Genomic DNA, 27,775 nt, shown 5'->3' with positions numbered 1-27,775 from the left:
ATCGTCTACTCCAAATGTCACTTAGGCACTGGGACAGCTAACGCTTCTCCTCTTCAGCAGGACAGGAGCAGGCCACTCACCGATAATATTTCTCTTTGACTATGGCGTAAATGAGGACCAACGCCAGAAACCCATCCAGGACAACCGTTAGAATTTCCAAAGACACAATGGTTGGGTCGAAATTAAGCCATCTTGCATCAGCTTTGCCATATTCTTTCCCTAAAACAAAACACACTTTGTTAACTGAACTGGCAATAATATCACGTTATACTGGTAAAATAATTTAGTTTCTGAAGTGCTTTCACATATGTGCTCTCTTCACTCCCATCTTTTCATTATAAGCAGCAGAATTCTAAATTAATTCAACAGTCAGATTTTGCAAATTATTAAGGAAATGCTTACTAAAAAACACGTCTATTAATAATTGAAGAGAAATTGAGTGCGGAGGGGGCAGAAGGAAGGGGAGGGGAATAATAGAGCCTGAACTACAGAGTGAATCCAAAATGGACAAAGGGGGCATTTCAGTCTGCTACAGAGACAGATTTCACTAATAGCCACCACAAAAACCTGAGTTGTGCTATGGGGAGCGGGCATGCCCTAAAAACTTTCTCTAGACCCCATTATCTAGACCCAATAGTTTCTTCTAGAAAGCACCATGAGGTATGAAAGTCTTTTTAGAGTGGACTGAGAGCCATGCACTGGGTGAAGCCATATTACCCTCACTCCCTACAGTCCTCCTTCCTTCCCTCTTTTTCCCTTTCCTTCCCTTCCCTTCCCTTCCCTTCCCTTCCCTTCCCTTCCCTTCCCTTCCCTTCCCTTCCCTTCCCTTCCCTTCCTTTCCCTCTGTCTCTCTCTCTCTCTCTGTCTCTCTCTCTCTCTCTCTCTCTTCCTCCCCCCTTTCTGCCTCCCTCTCCATCTCCCTCCCTCCTCTCTTTCTCTCTTATCAAGTAATACATGTTGGTCCTAAGATCTCAAATAATCAAAGTAAAATAACAAAAGTCCCCACCTTCTCTCCCTTTAAATCCTGTTCTCACATTATATAGAAAAGGTATGAATGACAATGGAATACTATTCTGCCATAAGAAAAGATGAAATAGTGCCATTTGTGACAACATGGATGGATCTTGAGATTATTATGCTGAGCGAAATAAGTCAGACAGAAAAAGTCAAGAACCATGATTTCACTGATATGTGGGATATAAAACAAAACAACAAAGGAACAAGACAAACAAATGAAGAAACAAAAACTCATAGACACAGACAATAGTTTAGTGGTTACCAGAGGGTAAGGGGGGTGGTAGATGAGGGTAAAAGGGATCAAATATATGGTGATGGAAGGAGAACTGACTCTGGGTGGTGAACACACAACATGATATATAGATGATGTATTACAGAATTGTACACTTGAAACCTATGTAACTCTACTAACAATTGTCACCCCAAAAAAATTTAATTAAAAAAAAAGAAAGAAAAGGTATGAATGGTCAAAAATGAATGACATGTTCTGATTGGGCTGAGCAGCAGAGGCTCTAGTTGCTTACAGGCCAGAGTTAGGATCCCTGGGGCCAGGGACAAAGGGTTCTAATGAAAGGCTGTTCTGAGAAGATGGCAAATAAGCAGGAGCAGCTATTTAATGAGATAACAAACAGACACATGCTGAGAGGAGAGTCTGGGAAACGCCAACACAACCAGAAGTCCTGAGTTGACTGCCAGCCATGAACTAACCAGAAAACAACACAATTTTTCCTCTAAATTTAAACACGTATACAATAGGCAAAATGTACCCTTGAGTACACCCAAAAATCAAAGAAAATATCACAGAAAAATGTCAATGCTTTAGGAACTAAGAGATTAGTAAGTGTTAAGACATTCATAAATACAACACCATTCATTCATTCTTTAATTCAACACATCTTTTGGAGCATACGGAAGGCTCTGTGCTTGCAGCAACTGGGACACAAAATCTGCCAGCAAGGGGCTCACATTTTAGTGAGGTCAGACCATGCAATGAGTGATGGTGACAGAGTATGGGACACGGAGGAAGTGGCACCGAAGCCAGACAAGGGAGATGAGGTGTTTGATCACTTCCTCTTCACCCTGTTGGTGAGGGAGGGATTCCACCCCAGGGCTATGGGGATGGCCCAACATACCACACACAAGACTGGACAGGTGAGATTGGCTGCATTTTCTTAGCCACATACTCACAGCCTGGGGAAAGAGGACATTGCGCCACGTAGGGCCCTGTGGCAGTTGCACTTGGAAATGAACAAGGAGGAGATGTGAGAGGCAGGCTCTGTAGTAACAAGAGGATGGGGTGACCTCTGGTTCCTGTGGCAGGGCGGCGGGACGGGATTGGCTTGTATGAATAATTCCGAGGGCTGTCAGGGAACGGAAGCCCTCTACTCAGGGATGCACAGCCACTGGGCCACATCCCCTAGACAAAGAGGGTTGTTTGTCTGGGGGACCTTATATAAGAAAGCAAGGTGGGGCTGGGACTTGCAGTTAGGCCAGTTGAGGCCCTCTGGATTTTACTGGATATCGAGGCACTCATAACATTGGATCTTCATTTCAGGCCTTACACCACAAGAGGTGACTCCTGAACTGGGTGAGGGAGAAGGCTGTTTCAGGGAGGAGCACGTGCAAAGGTCTGGAGCTAAGAGCACACGATATGTCTGAAACTATATTTAATTCAGCAAAGCTGAAGGAGACCGTGGGGGTGGGGTGGGGGTCCAAGGTTCATGCCCAACAGGAAGGCAGGGGTAGGGAGGTGGACAGTAAAAGCAGGCCCTGCCACCCCTCAGTCCCAGCGTAACAAGCCTCTGGTACCTCCTCATCTACTGCTTAACCCTGACCATCTCTTTGCTGATTAAATACCTACACAGCATAAGGGCAAACAGCATTACTAAGCCTAATGCTGTCTGTGATCATTAGTGACTGACTCAGGTTTAGGCAGCGGTTTAGAGGGAAGGATGCACTCTCAAGGCTGGAGTAGGTCTCTCGGACCCGAGCCACAGCTGTGCCTTCCCACAGAACGGAGATTGGCAGATGATGGGGTAACAAACACTTTCTGACTCCTTAGCGCCCGTTTCTCAATAAGGTCTTAACCTTGGGCTTGATCCCTGCTTAGTCCAGTTTTAGCAAGAATCCAGCAGAGTTAGTTTAGCGCAAGTCCCAATTCTTGGTATCAGATCACTTTTCCCCCCAGTTTCACTGAGATTATAATTGACATACAGCACCATATAGGTTTAAGGTGTAGAGCATGATGACTTGACTTACATATATTGTGAGACGATTACCCCAAGTTTAGTTAGCATCCATCATTGCATATAGATTTTAAAAAAGAAAAAATGTTTTTTGGTTTTTTTCCTTGTGATGAGAACACTTAAGATTGATTTACTGTCTTAACTTACAGCAGTGTTAACTATAGTTACCATGTAGCACATTACATCCTCAGTACTACTGATCTTGTAACTGGAAGTTTGTACCTTTTGACCACCTGCATCTAATTCCCTTATCCCCCACCCCTGCCTCTGGTAACCATCTATCTGATCTTTCTGTGAGTCTGGGTTTGTTTGTTTTTTAGATTCCACATATAAGTGAGATCATATGGTCTGTCTGATTTATTTCACTTACCATAATGCCTTCAAGGTCCATTAAATGGCAGATTTTCCTTCTTTTTTATGGCTGAATAATATTCCACTGGATATATACACCACATTTTCTTCACCCATTCATCTATGATGGACACGTAGGGTGTTTCCCTGTGCTGGCTGTTGTAAACAACGCTGTAGTGGACATGGGGATGCAGCTGTCTGATCCCGTTCCTCAGCCCCCACCCTCCATACCTTAGCACCCTGGCCTGCCTCCAGCAACATTCCTGCTAGTGGGGCTATGAAGCATCCGCCCAGCCTTGATGTTTCTTCTTAGTAATTTTCCATCCGCTGAGCCTACCTTGCTCCTTGGCTATCAGTCTCCACCTGTCCTTGTTATTTTTAGAGTGGAGCCCGATCTCTTTCCCCTACTGCAAAGCCCCCACTGCAGTGGTCCCTATTGAATAAAGTCTTCCTATCTTTAACTAGTTCACGAATAATTTTTCTTTAACAGGGTCTATATAATGTCAACAGCCCAGCTCTACATCCTGGTGAATCAAAGGACAGTTCACAGATGAACATTTGGGAGGTCTTACTCAGATCCTGTGAATCAGAATCTGAGTTTTAACAAGACCTCCAGGCAATCAGTGCTCTTTAAAGCCCAAGAAGCACTACTTTAGATGATCTACTGGATTTTCACTTTCATGAGAAAAAAGTTTTCACTTCTTTTTAAGGTGAAAATGTAAACTGACCAGGATTGATAAAAATTGAGTGAGATGTTTGCATTTCATGGGACTGAGCCAAATCCGGGCTGTTCCCTTTGTCTGATGCCAGGCAGGGCTGCCAGGGTGGAAGGACAGTGGCTTAGGCTGGAGTCCTCCAGCCCCTGCGCTTCCCCAGCAATTCTCAAGCACAGTTTAATCCGGCTTACTCACCAAAAAGGTGCACAGTTACTGGGACTGAAGGAGCCAGACTCCAGGCGCGGGGCTCAGGCTCCTTGAGCTACCACTGGCTCGGACCTGAGAGGCATCCAAGGTGACACACGTTTTGCCTTGAGAAGCACTAACTGTAGCTGACTCAATTCTCTTAGAAGAGTTTCCTAGCACGAGTGGTAAACAGGAGTCCCAACACAAATCCTGGCTGGGGAAGATCATTTCAGCATCATGGAAGAAAGGAGATACACAACGAGGAATTTCAGACACAAAATCTGAAAGAAGTTTCCCTGCACAAGGCAGTGCGATCACAGAGGCACAGGGCCCCATTGCTGCCCAGCTCAGGGATTTGTCGGTGTTGACGTGGCACATGGAGCTAGTCAACGCTAACTGATTGAATGTGGACTGATTTATAGTGAGCATGAAGAGGATAAGAAAACTAGTTAATATCTCTGTAGTGCAAGAAGATTTTTGGAAATTATCTACAAGACACACACACACACACATATGTGAAAGTTGATATTAAAAGTATGAAAGACATCCAGTTTAAATACTGGACATGCTGCAATGTGCACTACATTTTTAATATATAGCTTTATTAAGATAAAATTCACATGCCATACAATTTACCTGTTTAAAGTATACCATTCTGTGGGTTTTTGTGAATTCACAGATTTGAATCACCACAATCTAATTTTAGAACATTTCATCACCCCAAAAAAGAAACGTGTACCCCTTATCAGTCGTTCTCCATTCTCCCTCCCCCCAATATCCCCCTCCTCTCCTGCCACCCCCAGGCAACCACTAATCTGTAATCTGTCTCTACAGATTCACCTATTCTGGGCATTTTATATAAATGGAATCATACAGGATGGGATACAGGCACTCATTTAATTGGCAGCCACACTTGCAATTAATCTCCGCAAACATATCAAATGCAAACATTTCAAATTACTTACACAATGAGGCAATCAAGCCATCCGACTCTGCAATGTTTCCTGTGAAAGACAAGTAGACAAAAGGGCCTTCCTAGAGAGAAGAAAATGAAAACATGCTCTAGTTTAACATCACGACCACAGGATGGCACCGCAGATACATGGTACTGCAAGCAGCGTCCCTCCCCAACCCCACCCCACCGCACCGGCACGCTCAGAGCACACCTATGCAGCCCCTGGGGGAGACGGAGGGGTGCTGTCCTGGAGCCTGGCTCCCTGACCTTGGAAATGAGTAAGTCCAAAGCTAATATTTATATAATAAATGCTATTTTTTCAATGATTGGCATTATAAAATCAGCGGTGTGTTCTTATGGGGGAAAGATAAGTTGAAAATTTTGCACAAGAGCTTAAATGTTATATTGAATAAACTAAATTCTGGATTATTCCAGGGATTTTACACCTCTGAGAAGTACCTCACAGCAGTTCACTTTGTGTCACTTAAAAAAAAATAAAATCTAAGATCTCTTAACTAAAGTGGCATTCAAATATCTATACTAGAGTTGAACTAGTTCTTTTTCCTGCATAAGGGCAAATTTAGGAAATTTAAAAATGCTTATAGGCTACATTTAAAATTTTAGGTAATGAAATATCTGCAATTATACCTAGTAATTCTCTATCATTGAAGTATTTCTTTGCCTAAAGTTTCAAAAACCAATTAACTAGAATTCACTGGGATATCTGATTGTTATGTTGCTCCTTGGAACAAATTTGTTGCTGGTCAATACAACTTTTTTTTCTCATTTCTTTTTACCAAAGTAATTGCTTAAATGACATTAAAATTGTGTCTCTGCCTAATCTCTGCTCAGTTCTAGTACCAGAAGTTACCACTTATAACCACGTCTGTCTGTAGTTCTGGGGATTATCTTCATAGCTCACAATATACTTACACTGCTATTTCTTTGGATATTATTTATTAACTGCCCATCCTGAAAAATTATTTAATTTATACTGCTTCCCTTCCCTTTCCCAGTCTTTCCAGTTTTGTGTAGGATGGGGGAAGAAAAACTTCCTTCTACGAACCTCTTCGGTTCTGCAGGTGGCCTAAGAATTAACTGACGTAAAACAGATTAACAAGAGAAAAGCATAAAAATTTTATTTAATATTTTTACTTGTACATGGAGGTTTCAAAAAAATACCTTTTCACACAAAAAATGATAAATGACAGGGATACAAGAAGACAAGGGGTGTGAGCTAGAGACATTCAATTGTGGAAAAGTGACTAAGAAATATATGGGGGAAACTAGTAGAAGATAAGGGTTATTTGAGTAGGTTTGTTTGCACAGGTTCTTTTGGCATTGACTTCCAGCCTCTGGTGATGAGAATGTTCTTCCTTTCCTGGTACAGGGAGGGCACCTTTATCATGGGAAACTATCACTTGATTTTAGGTAGAAAGGGGGAAATCAGAGAACCCTCCCTGCACCTGCTGTTTCTCAGATGCCTTCGGCTCAAAATAATCAATATGCCAAAGTGGCATATTTTGGAGAGGCATGTTCTGAACCCCTTCAATAGCTATATTATTCTCTTTCATTCTTCTATTAGTTACCCAAATTTGTAACTTAAGTAATAAACTTAAAACCTCACCTACTCCTTCATCAATATTGCGTATTTGGACTTACCCTATAAGATAAGCATGACAGCCCCCACTCCTTCCATTTCCAACTCTCAGCTTCCGTCCACTTTGCTTGTACATTGTGGAGATTGATTATATTTCCATTCCTATTCTGTAAACATATTTGTCTTCCCTATTTTATCGATAAGTGGATTTTAAAAGCTGAAAAGCCAGTCAAAAGCATTTATAATATGGTGATTATGTAAATATTGTTCACCGCAATGCATCACAACTTTTTTCCCTACAGAGCCAGTATTTTGACTTAATGTGTCACTTAAGGAGAATGTGGCAAATGGAATATTCTTTCTCACACTCATAAATTTCTCAAAATCATGCTGTATTTCAGTTGGCTTCATATTTGAGCTATGACTTCCTTTCTCTTTAAAAATAATTATTTATTTTCCAATTACAGTTGACATATATTATATTACTTTCAGGAGTACAGCATAGTGATTAGACACTTATATAACTTATGAAGTGATCACCCCGATAAATCTAGTACCCACCTGACACCATAGTTATTACCATATTATTGACTATATCTCCTTTGCTATACTTTACATCCCCATGACTATTTTGTAACTACCAATTTGTACTTCTTAATCCCTTCACCTTTTCCACCCATCTCCCCAATCCTTCCCATCTGGGACCCATCAAAATGTTCAGTATCTATGAGTTTCTTTCTGTTTTGTTTATTTTGTTTTTTAGATTCCACATGTTAAGTGAAATCATATGGTATTTGCCTTTCTCTTCTGACTTACTCCACTGAGCACAATACCCTCAGGTCCATCCATGTTGCTGCAGATGGCAATATTTCATTCTTTTTATGCTGAGTAATATTCCATTGTATATATGTACAACTTATTTATCCATTTATCTATTGATGGACACTTAGGTTGCTTCTGTATCTTGGCTGTTGTAAATAGCGCTGCGGTGAACACATGGATGCATATGTCTTTTTGAATTAGTTCTTTGACTACCCAGAAGTGGAATTACTGGGTCCTTCTACGTCTCTTGTTATAGCCTTTGTTTCAAAGTCTATTTTGTCTGGTATAAGTATTGCTACCCAGCTTCTTTTTTTTTTTTTGTCTCCATTTTCATAAAATATCTTTTTCCATCCCTTTCCTTTCAGTCTGTGTGTCTTTCAATCTGAAGTGAGTCTCTTGTAAGAGCCCTGACTTTCTTATATTTTTGTTTATGCTACAGTTCAAAATTGCCTTTCTTTTTCTCTGATTGCGAGAAGAAACCTGACTTTCTCCCCATCTCATTAATATCTTCTAGCTTCTTATCTACTCCTATCTCTGCTGAACAGAGGCTTTCTAGCTGGTTTATTTTGTCTTTTCTTGACACTCTATACATTACTTAATTAATAAATAAATGCGGTTTATTTCAGAGTATATATAAAAATTATATTCTTTAATGAAGATTTAAAAATTATGTATGAGATAAACAGCAGTGTTTTTAAACAAGTTCTCTCAGTCCACTTTGCAAATCTTTATTTTCACCAATCGATTTTTTTTTCAGCATCATGGCAGAAGTCACACTTTTCCCACTCAGGAGCACCAACTGATTTTTTATTTTTAGTAGACTCATAGCAGGAAATCCACACCACTTCCCTGGCTTGGCCTGGGAACTTTCTAGGCAAAACATGTCCACTGGACTGGCCAGTAGGGGCAATGAGGCCCTCTCTATGCCTCACAGTCCATCTGTCTAGAAGATGAAGGACTTCCTAAAATGAGATGGTGGATCTTATCCTAAAATTAGACATGACTTCCACTAGCAATCTCTTTAACCAGAGCCATTAGCAAAACATGGACTCTCACATTAGGTCCAAGACCTTTCACCAGAAGCAACTCTATGTGACAGCAAGATGGAGACCTGGCAATCTGTAACATGCAGAAACCCATGAGTGTACAACAAATTCGTTCCCTTTTCTAACTACCTATTGAAGTTCCCTTCCTTTTTAAAATCCAGCTCAAACTCTACTTCTTCCAAGAAACCTTCCCAAACCTAGTAAGGATTAATTTCTTACTCTCCCTTGTTACTAAATTTGTGTTTCTATAATCATCAACTGTCTGCTGGTTATGGATCTCCAGTCCCCATTAGATAATATACACCGTTAGGGTCTGAAATGTTGTGTTCTCTCTCTTAGAATCCTCAAGAACCCAGGAAGGTATTTTGTGTTCAGTATTTGCTAACCTTGAATTAAGGACAAGTTTACATGATGACTTACTTAGAAAGATGCCCTTGTGTTTTATGTAAAAATGGAGCCAAACAAACACACAAACACTTGGCTTTCCTTCCTAAAGTACGCCATGTACCAAAAGCATTAGCAACTATTTGATACTTTCCTCAAGACAACTCTAAGGGCTTATAACCTTTCCCTGTACCTTCAAGTCCTGAGGTGTGCCACCACAGGACAGCCATTCAGATCAAAGGCAGGGAAAGAAGACCGTAAAAAGTGGTGAGGCCAGCCTGGTGGCTCAGGCGGTTGGAGCTCCATGCTCCTAACTCCGAAGACTGCCAGTTCGATTCCCACATGGGCCAGTGGGCTCTCAACCACAAGGTTGCCAGTTCGATTCCTGGATTCCCGCAAGGGATGGTGGGCAGAGCCCCCTGCAACTAAGATTGAACACAGCACCTTGAGCTGAGCTGCCACTGAGCTCCTGAATGGCTCAGTTGGTTGGAGCGCATCCTCTTGACCACAAGGTTGCCGGTTCGATTCCCACAAGGGATCGTGGGCTGCACCCCCTGTAACTAGCAAAGGCAACTGGACCTGGAGCTGAGCTGTGCCCTCTACAACTAAGATTGAAAGGACAACAACTTGACTTGGAAAAAAAAAAAAAAGCGTCCTGGAAGTACACACTGTTCCCCAATAAAGTTCTGTTCCCCTTCCCCAATAAAATCTTAAAAAAAAAAAAAAAAAAGTGGTGAGTGTGTCAATATCAGGGTTTCAGGGAACCAAGGTTCCATCTGTAAAGTTCTGTGATTCTGAGATTGGCCTGATCTTATCCTAAAGGAACTCACTACGAGGAACGTAAGTTGACAAGCACAGGTCAGCCTGGGCTGTATGTACTATCTGTGGTTAAATTTGAGCCAGTGATAGACTCAATGCAAAACTGAGCAAATCGGGCAGAGGAGGCAGAGTCTCCAGCTTCAGAATGAGACTGGCTACAATGAGCCTAACGAGTCTTTGGGGGATTCTGAACCAAATCTGTTCTGACCAAACAGAGGCCTAACATCATTGTCACTGAAAACGTTAGTTCCTATTTGCCAAGGGCCAAACTTACCTGCAGAATTGTAGGGAATGGAGACAGAATAGTTCCTTCTAGGAATTCACATTTTATGTAAATGAACCATCAATCATTTTTTTCTCCACCCTTAAATTTATTCCTAGGCTCTGGAGCATTAAGTGTATATTAATGTGCAGAATAAACATGAAAGGTTATCAGCTCCAAAAACCTTTAATCATAAGATATGGTCAAGATCTAGCCATCTGGAACTAAAATTCATGTTTGAGCTCAACAAGCACCCTGAAGTTCTAAAGATCAGATGAAACGTACCTGGTAAGTGGCAAAAGCCATACAGAGGGCGTTGCTATCATTGGGGAGGAGGGTTTGAATGGGTGTGTAGGGGAGAGCATTGTGTTGTACTCTGGAGACCTGCGTAAACTGACCAAACACAAGTACAACAGATTCTATTTCTTATATTCCCTGCTACTTTTACCTCTCTGGACTTCCAGTTCCTGATTAAAAAACAAAAAGCAAAATAACAAAAACAAAGAAACAAAAACAGGTACAGAATAAAGCACTCAATAGAAGTTTGATGAATGAATAACTGAATGCATGAAAGAGTAATCAGCAGAATTAGACTAGATCCACATCTTCACCTTTTGATAGAGTGTCTCTTATTTATCAGAAGCCTGACGTGCAGCACTTGGAAGACTCATCATTGCTTAGGTCCATTCACCTCACTGGTGCGGTTCGTGAGCAGTGGCTTAGGTACACTGGGTGGAGGAAGGGGCCACAGAGAGGGCTGTGGGGTCAGTGTCTGCTTTAGCCCCAGCCTTTCCGGGGGGAATGACCCCATGAGCTTTATGCCTGCCCATTCCCGAGCCGTGAGGAGGCCACCAGGGTAGACTCTCTGACTGGACATGATGACGTCTTCAAGCCGTCCTGAGCTACTGTAATTCCTACAATAGTGTGAGAGGCAGACACCTGTCCCTTAGGAATCACAACCTGAATTTTTAGGGATAGACTTACTGAGGATGAAGGGTAAAAAGACAGGAGGTCTGGACACCCTTTAAAACGTTTCCGCAATAACGAAAGAAACAGGGAGGGAGAAACGGAGAAAAGGGAGGGAAGGAGGAAAAGAAAAACGCGACGATGAAGCAAGCGCAGCAAATTTTGAAAGTGTTGAATCTGTTCATTATACTACTCGCTCTACATTAGTGAATGTTTGAAATTTTTAATGGTAAACCTTAATTTAAAAAAGATACACAGCAACTTGTCGAAGCCAAGTGTTGCATTACTAGAGGAAACCAGCCGCAGCGCTTCGTGCTCCACTAGCTCCGAGAGAGGTGCCCCTAGAGTTTCTGGTCTGCCACTCGGACTGCGTGTCCCGCAGGCCCTGCCTTTACCCTTCTAACGCGCAAGCAGGGCCTCCAGACCACAGTCGTAAGGGACTGTGCACCGAGGCCTCCAGACCGCCTGAGGCTCTGCTCTCCCCGGATCCTGCCAGACCCAACGCGGCCTGGGTGTCTGGATCACCCTCAACTACAACAGCGACGCAAAGCCGGAAACTGCCCGCAGCACACAGCGAGCGTGCAGAGCGCCTTGCAAAAAAGTAAGCCGTGTGCTATCGTTTTCTCCTTCAGATGCACTTTATTTGCAAACAGACTGGTGTTCCAACAGTCATCATTACTGTGAGTCTCCCGATTATTCGAGAGTCTCAATAAACCAAACCACAGAGTAAACCTGCCTACCTCCTGCAGGCTCTTCTGCCAGCCTGAAGTCACACACACACACACACACACACACACACTGAAAAGTAAGGAGAGACAATGGTAATGACTAAAAAAGAAAGGAAAAAACTCATTATTCATATTCCCTCTTCAAATTACCAGCCATCAAAATGGCAGCCCTGGGGTCCGCCTGGCTCTGGGTGACATACTGAGGGAGTTCTCTCTTGCTGTCCCTGCAGAGAAGCTGCGCAGGGTCTGGCTTCTGCTGGCCCTGAAAACAGCTCTTCCAGGGTCACAGTGAGCTGTCCCTGTCAAGGGCTGCGCTCCCACATCACCTACAGCATGTGGGCTTTTCAGCGGAATTTTCTTTCCTCCTCTGACGTTTCTTCTGGTGCTGTACCTGTACTATTTCAACTATTAAAACTTATTTTTAAAAAATTATTTTAAAAGGGACACATGCTGAAAGTAAAAAAGAAAAGAAAAAGAAAACATACAAAAAGGTACAAAGTGAAGGGTAAAAAAGTCTCTTTCCTTCCTGACCCTCAGTCTCATCCCCCACAGACACCATTGTTGAGTTTCATGGTAGCCTTCAAGATATTTTTCATGTATATGTTATTAGGTAGTTATAAATATTTAAAATAGTTTCTCCCCGCTATTATTTTTTTCTACTATTAATCCAGAGGGTTATGAGGAAAATTCTATAATGTTCATTTATTCAAAAATTTTAAAGTATCAGAAATTTTGGTTTAAAAACGGGAAATGGGGATGTAATGCACAGCACGGTGACTATAATAATACTGTATTGTACATTTGAAAGTTGCTAAGAGAGTAGATCTTAAAAGTTCTCATCACAAGAAAAAAATTGTAACTATGCATGCTGGTGGATGTTAACTAGACTTATTGTGGTGATCATTTTACAATATATACAAATATTGAATCATTGTTATACATTGGGAACTAATATTACATATGCCAATTATATCTCAATTAAAAAACAAAATTAATAGAAAAGTTCATATTAGATGTTCTAAAACATGATTGTACTATATCTACCTAACTGAGCTGCTAACGAAATCAGCTTAAAAGTTAAAATGTATCATGGCAAATAAAATTAAGTAACAAAGGCTAGTCTCATTTTTCACTTAAGATGTTCCAGACATGTAATTTTGCAACATATTTTATAGACTTTAAAACAGCTACAGATTAAAGCTCAGATTTAAATAAATGCTTAAGCTATGCAAGCTACTGCTATCTATAATTAAATGACCACTTTATGGAGAATGCCCATTTCAACCACTAAAGAAGAAAAATTTAGCACAAAAAAGTCCTTGTAGAAATAAAAAAGAAAAGAACACAAACTTCTTTTGTAATTTGTGTTTGTATCTGTAAAGGCTGAATTTGTACTTGGATACATTTGCAAGGTTTTTGTTATGTTTTCACTGTTTTATTTTTTAAGTGTGTTTCAATGAAGACCTAGAGAAAATAGTGCAATATTCATTATTAAGAGTGGGAGTATAAAGTGGAGTAAGAATAGCATCAGTACGTAAATCCTGTCAAAATTTATTCACTTTTTCTAATCTGACTCATGAAACCTCAGCTTAATCAGACTTGATTTTTCTATGCCATGGCAATAGCATCCATCACTGTTTCCAGAAGGATCAGCTGCTTCAGCCCTCCTACAGCACCCCGATGACAAGGCTTTGGTGACTTCATAAATGTATAATACCCAGCTGTCGTCCACTTAATGAGACGAGGAATTCCATTTGATGGAACCTGCCCCAGCAGATGGGGGTGGGGGGCCTTTCAGAACTAGGGGTATCAAACTGCTACACAAAATTCTGTTATTCCTACAACACTGCAGCTTAGTGTTTGGTTTAGGACTTGAAAAATATTTGTCCCCTTTTAGGATACACCCTTCTCTGCCCAGGCAGTTGTTGCTTCTCAGATTAAGGATTTGAAAGGAAATTTTCCAAGGCTCATCTTAATGGGGTATATGCATTATCACTGTATTACATAGGAATTGGATGAAAATTAAATGTTCATCCAAGTACTGAGCGTGGATAGAAGGGGTCACAAAAGGCACAGAGGATGAGAGAATTGACATTGACTGAACTCTGCTCAACGCCAGGCACTGTGCCAGGTGTCCTATATCGTTTCGATTCGAGTGTGGCCTGTGAGCCACAGCATGGCACAGGCTCCAGTGAGGCAGTTTGGCCCACATGCGGAATCTCAGACTCCACCCTGACATAAGGAATCAGAATCTGCATTGTAAAAAGATCCCCAGGTGATTCCTGTGCAAGGTCATGTTTGAGAAGCACCACCCTACATGACAAAGCTTTATTTAATCCTCATAACAACCCTTTGAAGAAAATATTGTTTCCATACTTTATTGATAAGTACTGTGGTCTGAATGTGGCCCTTCAAAATTCATATGTTAAGATCTCACCCACTTAAAGATGATGGTATTTGGAGTTGGGGCCTTTGGGAGCTTAGGTCATAAGAGTGGGGCCCTCATGAACGCAATTAGTTCTCTTAGAAAAGAGGTTCCTGAAAGATCCCACTTCCCTTCCACAAAGTGAGGACACAGTGAGAAGGCGTCAGCTATGAACCTGGAAAAGGGCCCTCACCTGACCATCCAGCCTCCAGAACTGTGAGAAACAAGTGTCTGTTGTTTATAAGCCACTCAGTCTGTGGTATTTTACAGCAGCCAGAATGAACTAAAACAATAAGGAAACTGAGACAGAAAGTTTCCTTCCTTCCTTCCCCTTCTCCTTCCAGAAAGCATTTATAGGAGTGAAGGGAGCCCAAGGTTTCACAGCTGGTAAACAGCAGAGCCAGCATTCAAAAGCTCATTTGTGGACCCCAAAGGCCATACCCCAGACTTCTTGAATAATCGTCAGTCACCATCTGGAACAATGCTGAGTAATTGGCACAGCACTGAAAAGGCAACCTGTGGCCTGTATGAAGCTGACTGACAGCAAAGAAAAGTGCCGGAAGCCATGTCATGAGAAATGGTGGAAGGCATTCACACTAGGAGCTGTTGGGTAGACAGGGGATTCCCTCTGGGTTACACAGAGGGCAGAACTAGGACCAATGAGGAGAGTCATAAGGAGGTTAATTTCAACTCAACATACGGGAGAATTTTCTTGCAAGTAGAGCTGTTCATTTTGGAAAGAGAGCGTTGACTGAAAGTTTTCAAGCAAAGGGTGGATATGACGCTATGTCTTTCTGGGCCATTAGTAAAATTCCTATTTCAAGAGGGGGATTGGACTAGTTGGCCCCTAAATCCAATTCTTAGACAAGTTTCTCTCATTTTCCACACACAGTACTGGGCATTCCCTTAAAAGTGTTAGTTGTGATGCATGCTGTCCCCATATGGGACTCTACCCCCACTCCCCACAGAGGGGACAGCTGTGGGAAACCATGTTCTACACTGTGACAGCCACTTCTCTGGCTTTAGGTGATTGGAGCAGAGGACAAGGAGGGACAGGGATGAGTTGGGCCAATGAAATTCTTACTCTCTAGAACACAAACTCAGAAATAGGGAATAAATCCAAACTCATTCTGAAAACTAATATGTAGCAGAGGTCATGAGAGGCCAAGAATAAATCTACGTTATGAATAAACTCAAGTTACCAAGAAGCAGGATATATTAGTTTGCTAGGGCTGCTAGAAAAAAGTACCACAAACCGTGTGGCTTAAAACCACAAACACTGGGAGGCCGGTTAGCTCAGTTGATTAGAGTGCGAAGCTCTTAAGAACAAGGTTGCTGGTTGGACCGCACATGGGCCATTGTGAGCTGCACCCTCCACAACTAGATTGAAACAACTACTTGACGTGGAGCTGATGGGTGCTGGAAAAACACACTTAAAATAAATTTTTAAAAAGTTTAATAAAACAAAAACAAACAAAACACCCACAAACATTTATCGTCTCTCAGTTCTGGAGGCTCGACGTCCAGAACCAAGGTGTCGACAGGACCGGTTCCTTCTGAGGGCGGTTCCCCCTGCTTCTGGTGGTTTGATGGTGATATTTGGCGTTTCATGGCTTCCAGAGGGATCACCCTGATGTCTGCCTTCATGTTCACATGCAATATGTGTGTCTTTGTGCCCACATTTCCCCCTTTCGTAAGGACAACAGTTGTACTGGATGAGGGCCCACCATAATGGCCTCGTTTGAACTTAATTACCTTTGTAAAGACCCTATTGCTAAGTACCACATTCTGGGGTTAGGACTCCAACATATCTTTTTTGGGGGGGTGGGGAGGACACTATTCAACCCATAAAACATGGATACAGGTAGATGCTATGGGATACAAAAACCCCCACAAAACCCAAAAAAGAGAGAAAGCCAGCAAGTGGCAGAAAGAGAAGCAGGCCTAGAGGAGCCAGGAGGCGGGGAAAGTCACCTTAGCACACAGCTGCCTCTGATTCAGAACCACCCTTCAGTTCCAGACTCCAGGAGGCTAGATCTCAGCTTCTGCTGGGTGTCCATGAGCTGCCACGCGCCTGCTGCTCTGTGTATCTGCCTGTCACTTGAATTAGTCTGACTAAATAAATCAGAGGTTCTTGCCTCTAAGAGCTTCACTGACAGGTTTGACACTGAACATACCACTGTCCTTAGAAACTTGTATTTTAGTGACAAAACTGGCAATCTACACTGCCTTCTCCTTTTGTTCCTAAAGTAATAAACAATGTGTTCAAACAGGATAGTGACTTAAAAAAAAACAATGTGTACCAATCTTGAATAACAAAAGCTTTTTCGAATCTCTTCCACAAAGTGGTGACGTTTTGGGGCCACCATTTTGAATGGGCAGAAATATGTTCTCCCTGGATGAGTGGAAAGCCAGCTCTAGCCAACTTGCTTTTTATCCTGCTATGGAGCTGATGGTCCCAAACATCTGTGGTCTTAGGATGAAATCAGCTTTGCCAAAGAACTCTGCAGCGAGGCAGTGCATCTCTGAAGATGCAAAGATGGGAAAGTAACAGTCTTTGCCTTCTAGGGACTCAAAGGAAGGTAGTAACTCCCCCACACCCTCAAAAAAACTTGTGAAACATTGTGATAGAGAATTTACAAAGAACTGGGGAAATACCGAACATGATTAAACAGAAAGTAGTAATAAAATCTGCCTCGGGCCGTTAGACAGGGTTTCTCCCAGGGTACATGGTTGGAGTTGGGTTTTTGGGGGCAAGTATGTGTGCATGTGCCCAGAATATGTAAAAAACCCTTCCCCCTCAGGGAACTAATCATTCTAAATACTTGGGATAAACAAGCTTACTTCTTTTGCCCAATTTTTGTATTATTTTTTAAAAGCTGGTTGTTCTACCTTAGTTGAAATATAAACAGAATGCTGTTTTAATGTCTTCAAATTGCTATTTCTTTACCTTTGGCAGTTGCAGGTAAATGTGGTAAAAACTGTCCAGAGTTGGATTTTCTGGAGGGAGAAGACAGAAGACAACAGAAAGAATAGAGAAAAGCTGGTGGAGACAGAAGGTCAAGGGTACATGGAAAAGGTTCGTAGGCAGGAAGTGAGAGGAGAGGAGCAGGTAGGTGACCACCTCACTGTGGGAATGCCCTCAGTCTCTGGGAAACTGGGTGGTGGTCGCCTATTATGGGGTGGCATACAAGAGGTGGCAGGGAGAGGTGCCCACAGCCCCAGAGATACTCTCTGCATTTGGAGGGAGAGTTGTGCCACTCGAGCCCCTGGATCCCTCTTATTGAGGAGTTGCCCACCCACTCAATGAGACTGCCCACAGCATTAAACTGCCAAAGCACTTCCAACCATGGGGCCACCAAACCTGTAATGCCATTGCTTTGCTGAAGCCTTGACTGGCATTGTGAAGCTTCCTCAAGACAGACTGGGAGGTACAAGACCATTCTCCAGGGTCTCGGTCATTGCCAGCAGGTTGGGTCTGGGTGATGGAGTTCCCCAGCCCCGCCGATCAGGGCCTCAGTGATGGTGGTGCAGCAGCACTGCAGCCTAGGCTCTCCTTGGCCACAGCGGCCTGCGAGTAGTGGCAGCAGCAGCACGAGCCTCGCTGGGAATGCAGGGTACAAGAGAAGGGGAGCCACTGGCTGCCTGTCCTATTCTCAGGAGAACCTGGGAGATGGGGCTGGGGCGAGAGGGCGGGGGAGGCGGGGACGGGGGCGTCGACCTATGTGTAACCTCCTAAGTGTCTGAAGCTGACCATGCGATCCTTGTTCTGCCTTTTGACTGTCAATGTCAATATCCTCAGTGAGATATTATACTGCAGTTTTGCAAGATGTGACCATTGGGGAATCTGGGTAAAATGTACATGGGATCTGTCTATCCTCTCTCTGCAGGTGAATCTATAATTATCTCAAAAAAATTAATTTAAAAAATGGGCAAAAAGATTTGAACACATTTCCCAGTAGAAGATATATGAATGGCAAATAAACATATGAAAAGATGTTCCGCATCACTAGACATCACGGAAGTGCCAGCTGACAAGTGTTGGTCATACACATCTATTAGAATAACTAAAAGAAAAGAGAGCAGCAGCACAAATAACAATACTAAGGGTGATGGACTGAATGTTTCTGTCCTCCCAGATGCATCTGTCAAACACCTAATCCCCCATCGTGATGGTCTTTACAGGTGGAGCCCATGGGAGGTAATTAGGTATAGATGCGATCAGGAGGGTAGGGCCCCCCTGATGGGATCACTGTCCTTATAATCTAAGAAGAAGAAGGGAAACCAGGGCTCGCTCTCAGCCCTGTGAGGACACAGCAAGTAGGCACCTGTCTGCAACCCTGAAGTGGACTCTCACCAGACCATCATGGCATCTGATCTTGGACTTCCAGCCTCCAGAAAATGAGAAATAAGCATCTGTTATTTAAACCACCCAGTTGGTGGTATTTTTGTTACAGCAGCCCGAGCTGACTAAGACACTGTGACGATGTGAAGCAACTGGAACTCTCAAGTGTCACTGGTGGGAATGGAAAATGTACAGCCACTTTGGAAAACAGTTCGGCAGTTCCTACTCTAGTTAAAGAATCCGACGCCTAGGCACTTACCCAGGTCAAATAAAAACTTATGTCCACACAGGCTTGTAAGCAGATGCTAATAGCAGTACTATTTTTAACAGTGAAAAACTAGAAACAACCCAAATGTTCATTAAATGGTAAATGAATAAATAAATTGGGATATATCCATATACTGGGATACTATTCAGTAAATTATACTAAGTACAAGACTATACACTATATGATTTCATTTATATGAAATTCTACAAACAGCAAAACTTTAATGACAAGAGGCAGATCAGTGTTTTCTGGGGGCAGAGGTCGGGTTGGGATCATCTCAAAGGGGAAGGAGAAAACTTTTTAAAAAGTGATGAAAATGTTCTATACTGTGTATGTGGTGGTGGTTACACAACTGTACACAATCACCCAAATTCATCAAAAGTGGTGAATTTTATTGAATACAAATTATAACTCAATGAAGCTGAAGGGGGAAAAGAGAATTTAGAAAAGTGGCTGGTTACTATAGCTATATCTCAATTGCTTTCACTTATAGCGATAATAATCAGTTAGAACAAAGGAAAACTACCACTAGTACCAATATAAAATATTTCTGAAGTAAAATGTAAGAGACTTTCTGAAGTTTTTATAAACTGGCTTCCGTTAGAGCCAGCAATTCCATTTTCAGGATTCATCCTCAGCCAATAATTAGACAACTGCATGAAAATGCACAGAGAGCATTCTATATAATTGCCAGCAACTGGAAAGAGCCTGTAAGTCCTATAATTAGGGACTGGTTAAATAGATTACACATAAAGTATAATAGCATCCTGTGAAGTTATTTAAAATTATGAGGTAGTTCAATAGATACTGATATGCATGGGTAATGAACATAGTTGAATGAAAAAAAGCAACAAAGAATGAATAGTATGATCCCATTTTCATAAAAAGAACTTTGGGTGTATATTTTCATATAAATTCTGGAAGGCTATTCTTAAGAATACTAACAATAATTACCTCTGGGTGATTTTATCTTTTTTTTCCTTTTAGGTATGTAAATGTTATACATTTCACAAGGATCATGGGAATACACAATTTAACCAAATTTTGTTTCAAAGACTGTCTGACATAGAAAAAGAACTCTGACGTTCTAGATATCTGAGTAGTTTGAGGCTTAAAATGTAAATGACTGATATCTACTACAAATTACAAGGATAAAATCATTTTTCTATCCATTCAATATTAACCAGTACTGCAGAATAGCTCCTACAAACCCGGCCAGGCCAGGCACTGAGCTAGTGGAGACAAAATCATTACAAATTGTGTTATAAAGGAAAAAAATAAGATATTTCCCTAGAATATCTTTTCCATTTCAAAGGAAATGAAATAAATTTTAGTAGTATTAAAGTTTTTTGAAGTATTTACATACTTCCTCTGTATACAAAAGATTTTAGACCAATTACACCAAAAACATTCAATTAAATGGTAAAACATACATAAGAACTTTTAAATATTAGTTATGAAAAAAATATAAAAATGAAGAAGAATCCAGCTCAGGGGCCAATAAAAACATATACTATACACAGATCATCTTTTGTTGTTATTATAGAGCTTAATGTGACTCTGAGCTTCCTAGCAGTCCAAGTGAAAAGGGAGAAACATATTGTTCTTGCTGTCAGAGACAAACCAATTTAACTATTATTCTTCAGATGAAACAGTAAGAGAAAAACTCTCTGCTTTTGCATAAGCTCTGAGAGGACACAGCCACCCATTTTGTCTGTAGCTAGCACAGCACCTGACACCCAAGTGGGCACTCAACTGTATGTGGAAATGAGGAACAACAGGAAAAAGTGTGTCATTCTGAAATGTGGCTACACAGACAGCCATCCCTATTGCTAGGTGACATGTCTTATTCACGATGTTAGAAAACAGACGGAATTTTGGTCTGCAGAAGTACAAGGGCTGTCCACCCATACCCTAGAAAACGAAAAGTGGGTCATGATGGGTGCTATTCCTTGGGCTTTCAATCTGAGACCATGTCTAAGCTTGTATTATTAGTCAGGGTTCTACAGAGAAGCAGAACCAATGGCAGATATACCTATATATCTGTCTATACCTACATACGTATATAGACATATATGCACATACCTGTGTCTATCTATCTATCTATCTATCTATCTATCTATCTATCTATCTATCTATCTATCTACCTACCTACCTACCTACCTACCTATCTATCTATCTATCTATCTATCTATCTATCTATCTATCTATCTATCTATCTATCTAGAAATTTGTCATAAGCAATTGGCTTATGCAATTGTGGAGGCTGACAAGCTCCGAGATCTGCAGGGTGAGTGGGAAAGCTGGAGCCTCAAGGGAGCTGGTGGTGCAGTTCTAGTCCGAGTGCGGAGGCCTGAGAACCAGGCGAACCAATGGTGCAGATCGAGTCTAACAGCCGGCAGGCTTGAGACTCAGGAAAAGCCATGGTTTCAGTTCAAGCCTGAAGGCATGAAAAAGCTGATGTCCTAGTTTGAAGGTAGTCAGGCAGGGGGAATTCTTGCCTACTCCAGGGAAGGTCAGCCTCTTGTTCTATTCAGGCCTTCGACTGATTGGATGAGGCCCACCCACATTAGGGAGAGCAATCTGCTTTACTCAGTCGACCAATTTAAATGTTAACCTCATCCAGAAACACCCTCACAGAAACACCCAGAATAATGTTTGACCAAATATATGGGCATCCCATGGCTCAGTCAAGTTGACACACAAAATGAACCATCACAAAGCTCTATCATTAATGCACAGCTATACCAATGGTGATTCACCCAGTATGCCAAACAGCATGAGGACTATAAATTCATTTACCAGAGAGAATATCTGTATCAGAGCAAAACTGACGAAGACGACAATGCCAAGAAAGGAAAGGGAAAATAGGAGACAGTAACAGACTGTGAATTAAGAGGCAACTTCAGACCTAATATAAAGCAAGTAGTAGGAGGAAGACATTTTTAGACAGTCCCAAGATCAGAGGCTGAAGTTATTGCAGCGGAAGGTGAGGAACAGATGGTAATGCTGCATGGAAAAGGGTAATGTCCAAAATACACACATTAACGGGGACTTAAGCAGCCGCTGGGCTTCAGGATTTCTCAAAGCAGGACTACCCATGGGTATTAAGATACAACAAATGGACAGACAACCAAAGTCCCGGTTTTCCGTGACAACTGTCCTTCACCGTGAAGAACAAGCCTAAGGTATGCTCCACAGCGATGAATGTGTGGGAGTGACTAGGCAGAGGGGTTCGATCAGAGGGTACGTGGTAGATTCAGGCAGATTCTGCCCTGACAGAAGTCAATTCCCGTGGCCAGGAGCAGCACCAGCCTGCAAGTGCCACACAGCCCACTTCTCTGCATCCTCACTCTTCCCTTGATCACTTGCCCACAAACACACTCAGACCTTCCCATCTTAAACAGAACCCAAGGTCTCTTGCCTGCCCCTGCGATGTCTCTTGAGCTACCTTCTAATACTGGCTTCCTACCCCAACCCGAACTCCGGAAAGTCTTGCATGTGGTGCCTCGGCCTCTTCTTCACCCCCCTGCTAAGCCCTAGACTTAACCTTCTGGTGGCTCCATTCAAGCAATACCACTCTTACCAAGGCCTTTCTAATTGCTGGACCCAAAGGCTCTGGCTCAGCTCTCACTTTTTAAAAAACTTTTTAAATAGTGTTGCAGCAACTAACAGTAATCTTGAAATTCCCTTTCTTGGGTCCCAGGACCCAGCACTATTCCTGATTCTTGGTCTTGCCCACTTTTTTTTTTTCATTCCTGGCTCTTCTACTTCGATATAGATGTTTAAAAAGACTCTGCTCTCATTCCTCAGCCTTTTCACCTTTCTGTTCTCTTGCTCAGAAAACTCACTCATTCCCGGGGCTTCCTGCTGTCTCCTTCAACGCAGTCAAGAACTTCCAACTCTCTCTGTTCTGCCTTGACTTTGTCTCTCCAGCTTGTCTTGCATTTTCAGTTGCCTTCTGGCCATTTCTCCTCAACTACACATCAGATCTTCAGATTCATAGGGGTGATGAAATCTGCAATGTGACTTTCCTGTCTTTGTTAACTTTATCAACATTACCACATCGGCCGAATTCTAAACCCCAAGATCATCTCCACCCCCAGTATATAAGCAGTCCCTGCGACTTATACTTCTCCCCTGGAACGTCTCCCGTACTTAGCTTTCCCCCCATTTCAACTTTCCCTACCACCTTAGCTCAGCTCTTTTTCATCTCACTTCCAAAATACCGCAATTGCTTTTAGCTGATCTCCTCGCCCCATTTAACTATCCTTTCCAATCCACCCTGCACCATGTTGGGAGAGAATTCTCCATGAATATCCCCTATTCCTGCACTGTCTGGGGTCTCTGAGCACAGGCATTTACACCAATTTAAGAGTATTTATATGAGGTGACATTCCAGGTTAATAAAGCTTAGAGACCACTCCCTCCTAAAATGTTGCAGGGTAATAAAAATAAAGACCTTGCCTACCCCTCCCTTAGGAAGATCTGTTTACATGCGTGAGAAAAGATAATGTCTCTCTAGAGAGAAGTATGAGTAAGTCACCAGCAGCCATATAAGATGGGAGCCTAGTTTGAGGGTTCTTCTCCTGTAATGCACCCACTGCATAAGCAGGTACCATCTGGCCCTCACTACATTGCCCTGGGAGGCTTGGGGAATCAACCAGACTAACTTGCTCACTTGTAAGAAGGGTAAAATCTCAGGCCCTGGGGGTGATCGGTTAGCTTAGTTGGTAGGATCGTGGTGCCGATAACACCAATGTTACCGGTTTGATCCCCGCTTGGGCCACTGTGAGATGCAACCAATAACTATGGTTGTTCCACACCCCCCCCAAAAAAAAATAAAAATCTCAGACCCTTCACAGTTTCTGACGTAATAAATCATCACCAAATTATCTTTCAAAAGATCTGCTTTGGCTATGCTACTTCCTTGTCTGAAATTCTTCAATGGCTTCCTACTACACAATAAAACTCAAAGTCTTACCTCCCATTTCAGCTCCCTTACCAGACTGTCCCCCCACTTATTCCCTTGGTAAACTGGTCAATCTGGACTTTAAGATGTTTCCCAAATATAGGAAGACACATCTGCCTCCATGCTCTGGCAGTGCTTAGAATGCTACCCCCAGATCACAGATGAGGAAAAGCCCAGGAGGCATCAGTGCATGAATCGCCCCTAGCAACCTTTGAGGGCCAGTGAGCCACACCACTGATTTGCTTGTTGTCATGGCTCCTACTAGGTGCACTGGTCGGTCCTCCATCCGAGGCCTAACCAACTGACCTGCAGCTTGGACATCACGGAGCTGAACTCAGTCCAGCAGGGGAGCTCTGCGTTTGATGGCCAGCAGTCCCAACATTCTTCCCACCTGAGAAGGGGTGAGGCGAGGAAGCCCAGGTTCTAGTGCCAACAAGTGAATTGTGGTTTCAGTTCTACCCCAGGCCTTGAGGAGCTTACAACAAAACTAACATAACACAGTACAGAAATCACTATCTTCAGGTTTTTTGTTTTTCTTTTGTAAAGAACTTGGTACCACTAAGGATGCTGCGCTCTCTTTTTACAGACTTGAGAACTCTGTGAGGTGCAGTATCTCTGGCCAAACTCCCTCTACTTCCCAGGTTTCCGCAGGCGTTACATCGCAGGCTTACCTCAGGCCACGTCTCTGGGTCTTCTTGCAGTAAACTCCCAACCAAAAGATAATATGGGCCTGCATTTTTTTTGCAGGCCTTAACCGCTTAATTCAAGTGTCCTCCTCACCAATCTCAAGATATGCATACAAAGATGCTGGTTGAAGCATTGTACGTAAATAGCAAAATAAAAACATGCCCATTAATATGGCTGGTTAAATTACCATATTTCATCATCAATTGTAAGATATACCCCAATTTCAGAGACATAAAATATCAATAAAATGGTCCATAGTGGTTGTGTCATTGTTTTAATATGTGAAAAAAAATGGGCATTTTAGAATTAAAGAACTAAGGCATTGTACATCATAAAGTGGAACATTCTGCAGCTAAGACGTAAATGGCACAAGATGGGGCTGGGTAGGGGACATTTCCCCCAGAACAGGGATGGGGGAGAGTGGAGCAATGATACCACACATCCGCTACACTTCAACGTGCCACTAGTGGAGATGCGTGTGGTGTTACCTGTAACAGTCTGTGCTTGAAAAGTAGACTTAATTTTAAACTAGGTGGTAGACAAATGGGTATGTGTTTTAGTATTTTAATACTTTTTAGTATTTTACTGCCTAAAATATGTTACAACACATTCTTCTTTAAGCAGGGCTAGCAACCAGTTTTACTGCCCCCGTATTTTGTGAGACTGTGTCCATTGGCAGTTTAAAAATCAATTCTATAAATAAAGGAGTTGAGGGAAATAATCACTGTCTCTTATCTCCACGTGTTGACTGTTATGAAAGAAGGAATTTTATCATTGCAGTAATATCTGGTATGTGCACATATCTGACTGACAAATACAGAACCAGGTGATTATTGAAAACTTTGCTTTCTCTCTCAATAGTAAAGACTTTGGCTTCACATCAGCCACAGGTTAAGATCAAATTAGCAATAAAGATGTTTTGGCATAGTTAAAAATAACTTTAAGAAAAAGGTGTGTGCATGGGGAAGGGGTATTTCAATAGAATTTCTTTAAATACAACCCTCCTGGCCATTTATAAAGTGGGTTGAAAATTTAGGGACACGTTTCCTAAAGCCCAGGTGATATATAGAGTGCAAGCTCTGGAGTCAGACTAAACTAACTCAGAATCTGTCGGCTGTGTAGCATTGTGAAGTCAACCTAACTTGGCAGGATCTGTCCCCCTCTATAAATGGGACAATAACTAGCTTATGGGGTGTTATAAAGATTCGAAATTTTAAACACAGTCCTGTGCCTGGCACACAGTCGTCACCCAATAAATGGCGATTACTACTAAGGCACGCGAGGTTTTCTGTTTTGGTACAGGCCCTCGGCATTCGCGCAGCGCGCCCCATCACCTTTCCCTGCTCCCCCTGGGGCGCTCAAAGTCTCTCTTATTTTCAGTTCAACATTTAAGTACAGGTTGCAATGTCAAGTAAGCCAAAGTCAAGTACCTGACAATCAAACCAACACAACACAGTACAGAAATCACTATCTTCGGGTTTTTGTTTTTTTTGTAAAGGGACTGGCACCACTGAAGTAGCTGCGCTCTCTCTCCTTATACACTTGGGAACTTGGAGAGGTGCGGTATCTGAGCAAAGGCCACGAGCACGGCGGCCTCCCTGTACTTCCCCGGTCTCCGCAGACTTCTCGCCCCACTCGTCCCAGTCCTTTGCAGGACACTCTCTGGGACGAGAAAGGGGTATCAAGAGAGTCGCCATCCGCCCGCGTTTTCGGGTCTGAGGTGACAGCACTTACCAGTGCGAAGTGCACCAGGGCGTCGTAGCAGAGCCAGGCGAGCGCCCCGCGGTCTGCCGCCCCACGCCCGCGGCCCAGGCTCAGGCCCAGCGCGCAGCCCGCGCCCAGCAGCGAGGCGCACAGCAGCAGCGAGCCGCCCGCCGCGGCCCCCAACTCCCCCCAGGCGCCCATGCTTCCGATGCTCCCGACGCCAGTGGCGGGTACAGCGGGCAGGGAAAGGAGGGCTGGCTGAGAAAAGGTGGGGCCAGGCCTCCCGAGGGGGCGGAGCTTCTCGGCCAGGGCGGAGCCTAACAGTCTCCCCTTCCCGCCTTGCCTCCTGGCCAGCTACCGGAGCACGGAAGTTTTCTGATGAGTCACGAGCTCGCCCAACTGCCTGGACCAAACCTATTCCCGGACCAAACGCAAAGGCCACACCTTTTGATGCAGTTTGATTTTTAACAAGGTTCAAAACCTTAAGCCACAAAATGAAGTCCAGATGGTAGAAATTTTGCCAATAGACTGGGGAGAATTTTAGGGACTAAAGGTTCTAATGGGGCCCTTGCAAGTCTTGAAGGCCAGGTGAGGGCCAAGGGCGTTTTCAGCCACCAGCAGACTTTTTAAAGCCCTTGTGACTTACTTTGACCCTATGTCTTAAAAATCCAGAAATGCAGCAGAAGCATGGGCGAGAGGAGCTATGGGTCAAATCAGCTTGGCACTAGATGCTTTTATCTATGGTGTGTTATCTAATGTCACAACAACCCTAGGAGGTCAGTATATACCCCGTTTCCCCAAAAATAAGACCTAGCAGGACCATCGGCTCTAATGTGTCTTTTGGAGCAAATTAATATAAGACCCGGTCTTATTTTAAAGACCGGGTCTTATATTAAAATAAGACCATCTATTTTATTAATTTTTGCTCCAAAAGACACATTAGAGCCGATGGTCCGGCTAGGTTTTACTTTTGGGGAAACACAGTATTTTCCTATTTTACAAATGTGAAAACAGGCCCAGGACAGAATCCATGACTGGATGATCCCAAGGCTTTTGCTTTTTGACCCTGCACTCTGATGTCTTAATAGGCAACTATAGCTTTCCTCTGAGGAAGTGCCACTTTATCCCAATCATGTTAACCTTTACTTTTGCTAGCATCTTTTTGTTTACTTGCTTTTAACCTTCTCCCCCTCTCACTTCCTTAGGCCCCTGTTACTTAGAGACTTAGCACTGGCGAAAGGAGACCAAGGTGGTTATTTTAGTTTTGGGTAGCCAG

General features: G+C 42.8%; 1 protein-coding gene across 1 annotated transcript in view; it reads right to left on the bottom strand.

Moving 5' to 3' along the window:
- EBPL (EBP like) overlaps positions 1-26,793 on the bottom strand; it is a 28,579-nt gene extending 1,786 nt beyond the window's left edge. The window contains exons 1-3 of the mRNA XM_019748042.2: positions 26,530-26,793; positions 5,482-5,551; positions 81-219 (exon numbers count right to left, since the gene is read on the bottom strand). Of these exons, the coding sequence (XP_019603601.1) occupies positions 81-219; positions 5,482-5,551; positions 26,530-26,700 (380 nt within the window). The 5' untranslated portion in view covers positions 26,701-26,793. The remainder of the gene's footprint in view (positions 1-80; positions 220-5,481; positions 5,552-26,529) is intronic.
- Positions 26,794-27,775: the final 982 nt, after the last annotated feature.

The sequence above is a fragment of the Rhinolophus sinicus genome, linkage group LG04, assembly GCF_036562045.2.
Source record: "Rhinolophus sinicus isolate RSC01 linkage group LG04, ASM3656204v1, whole genome shotgun sequence".
Taxonomy (NCBI): domain Eukaryota; kingdom Metazoa; phylum Chordata; class Mammalia; order Chiroptera; family Rhinolophidae; genus Rhinolophus; species Rhinolophus sinicus.
This window is presented reverse-complemented; position numbering and strand designations above follow the sequence as displayed.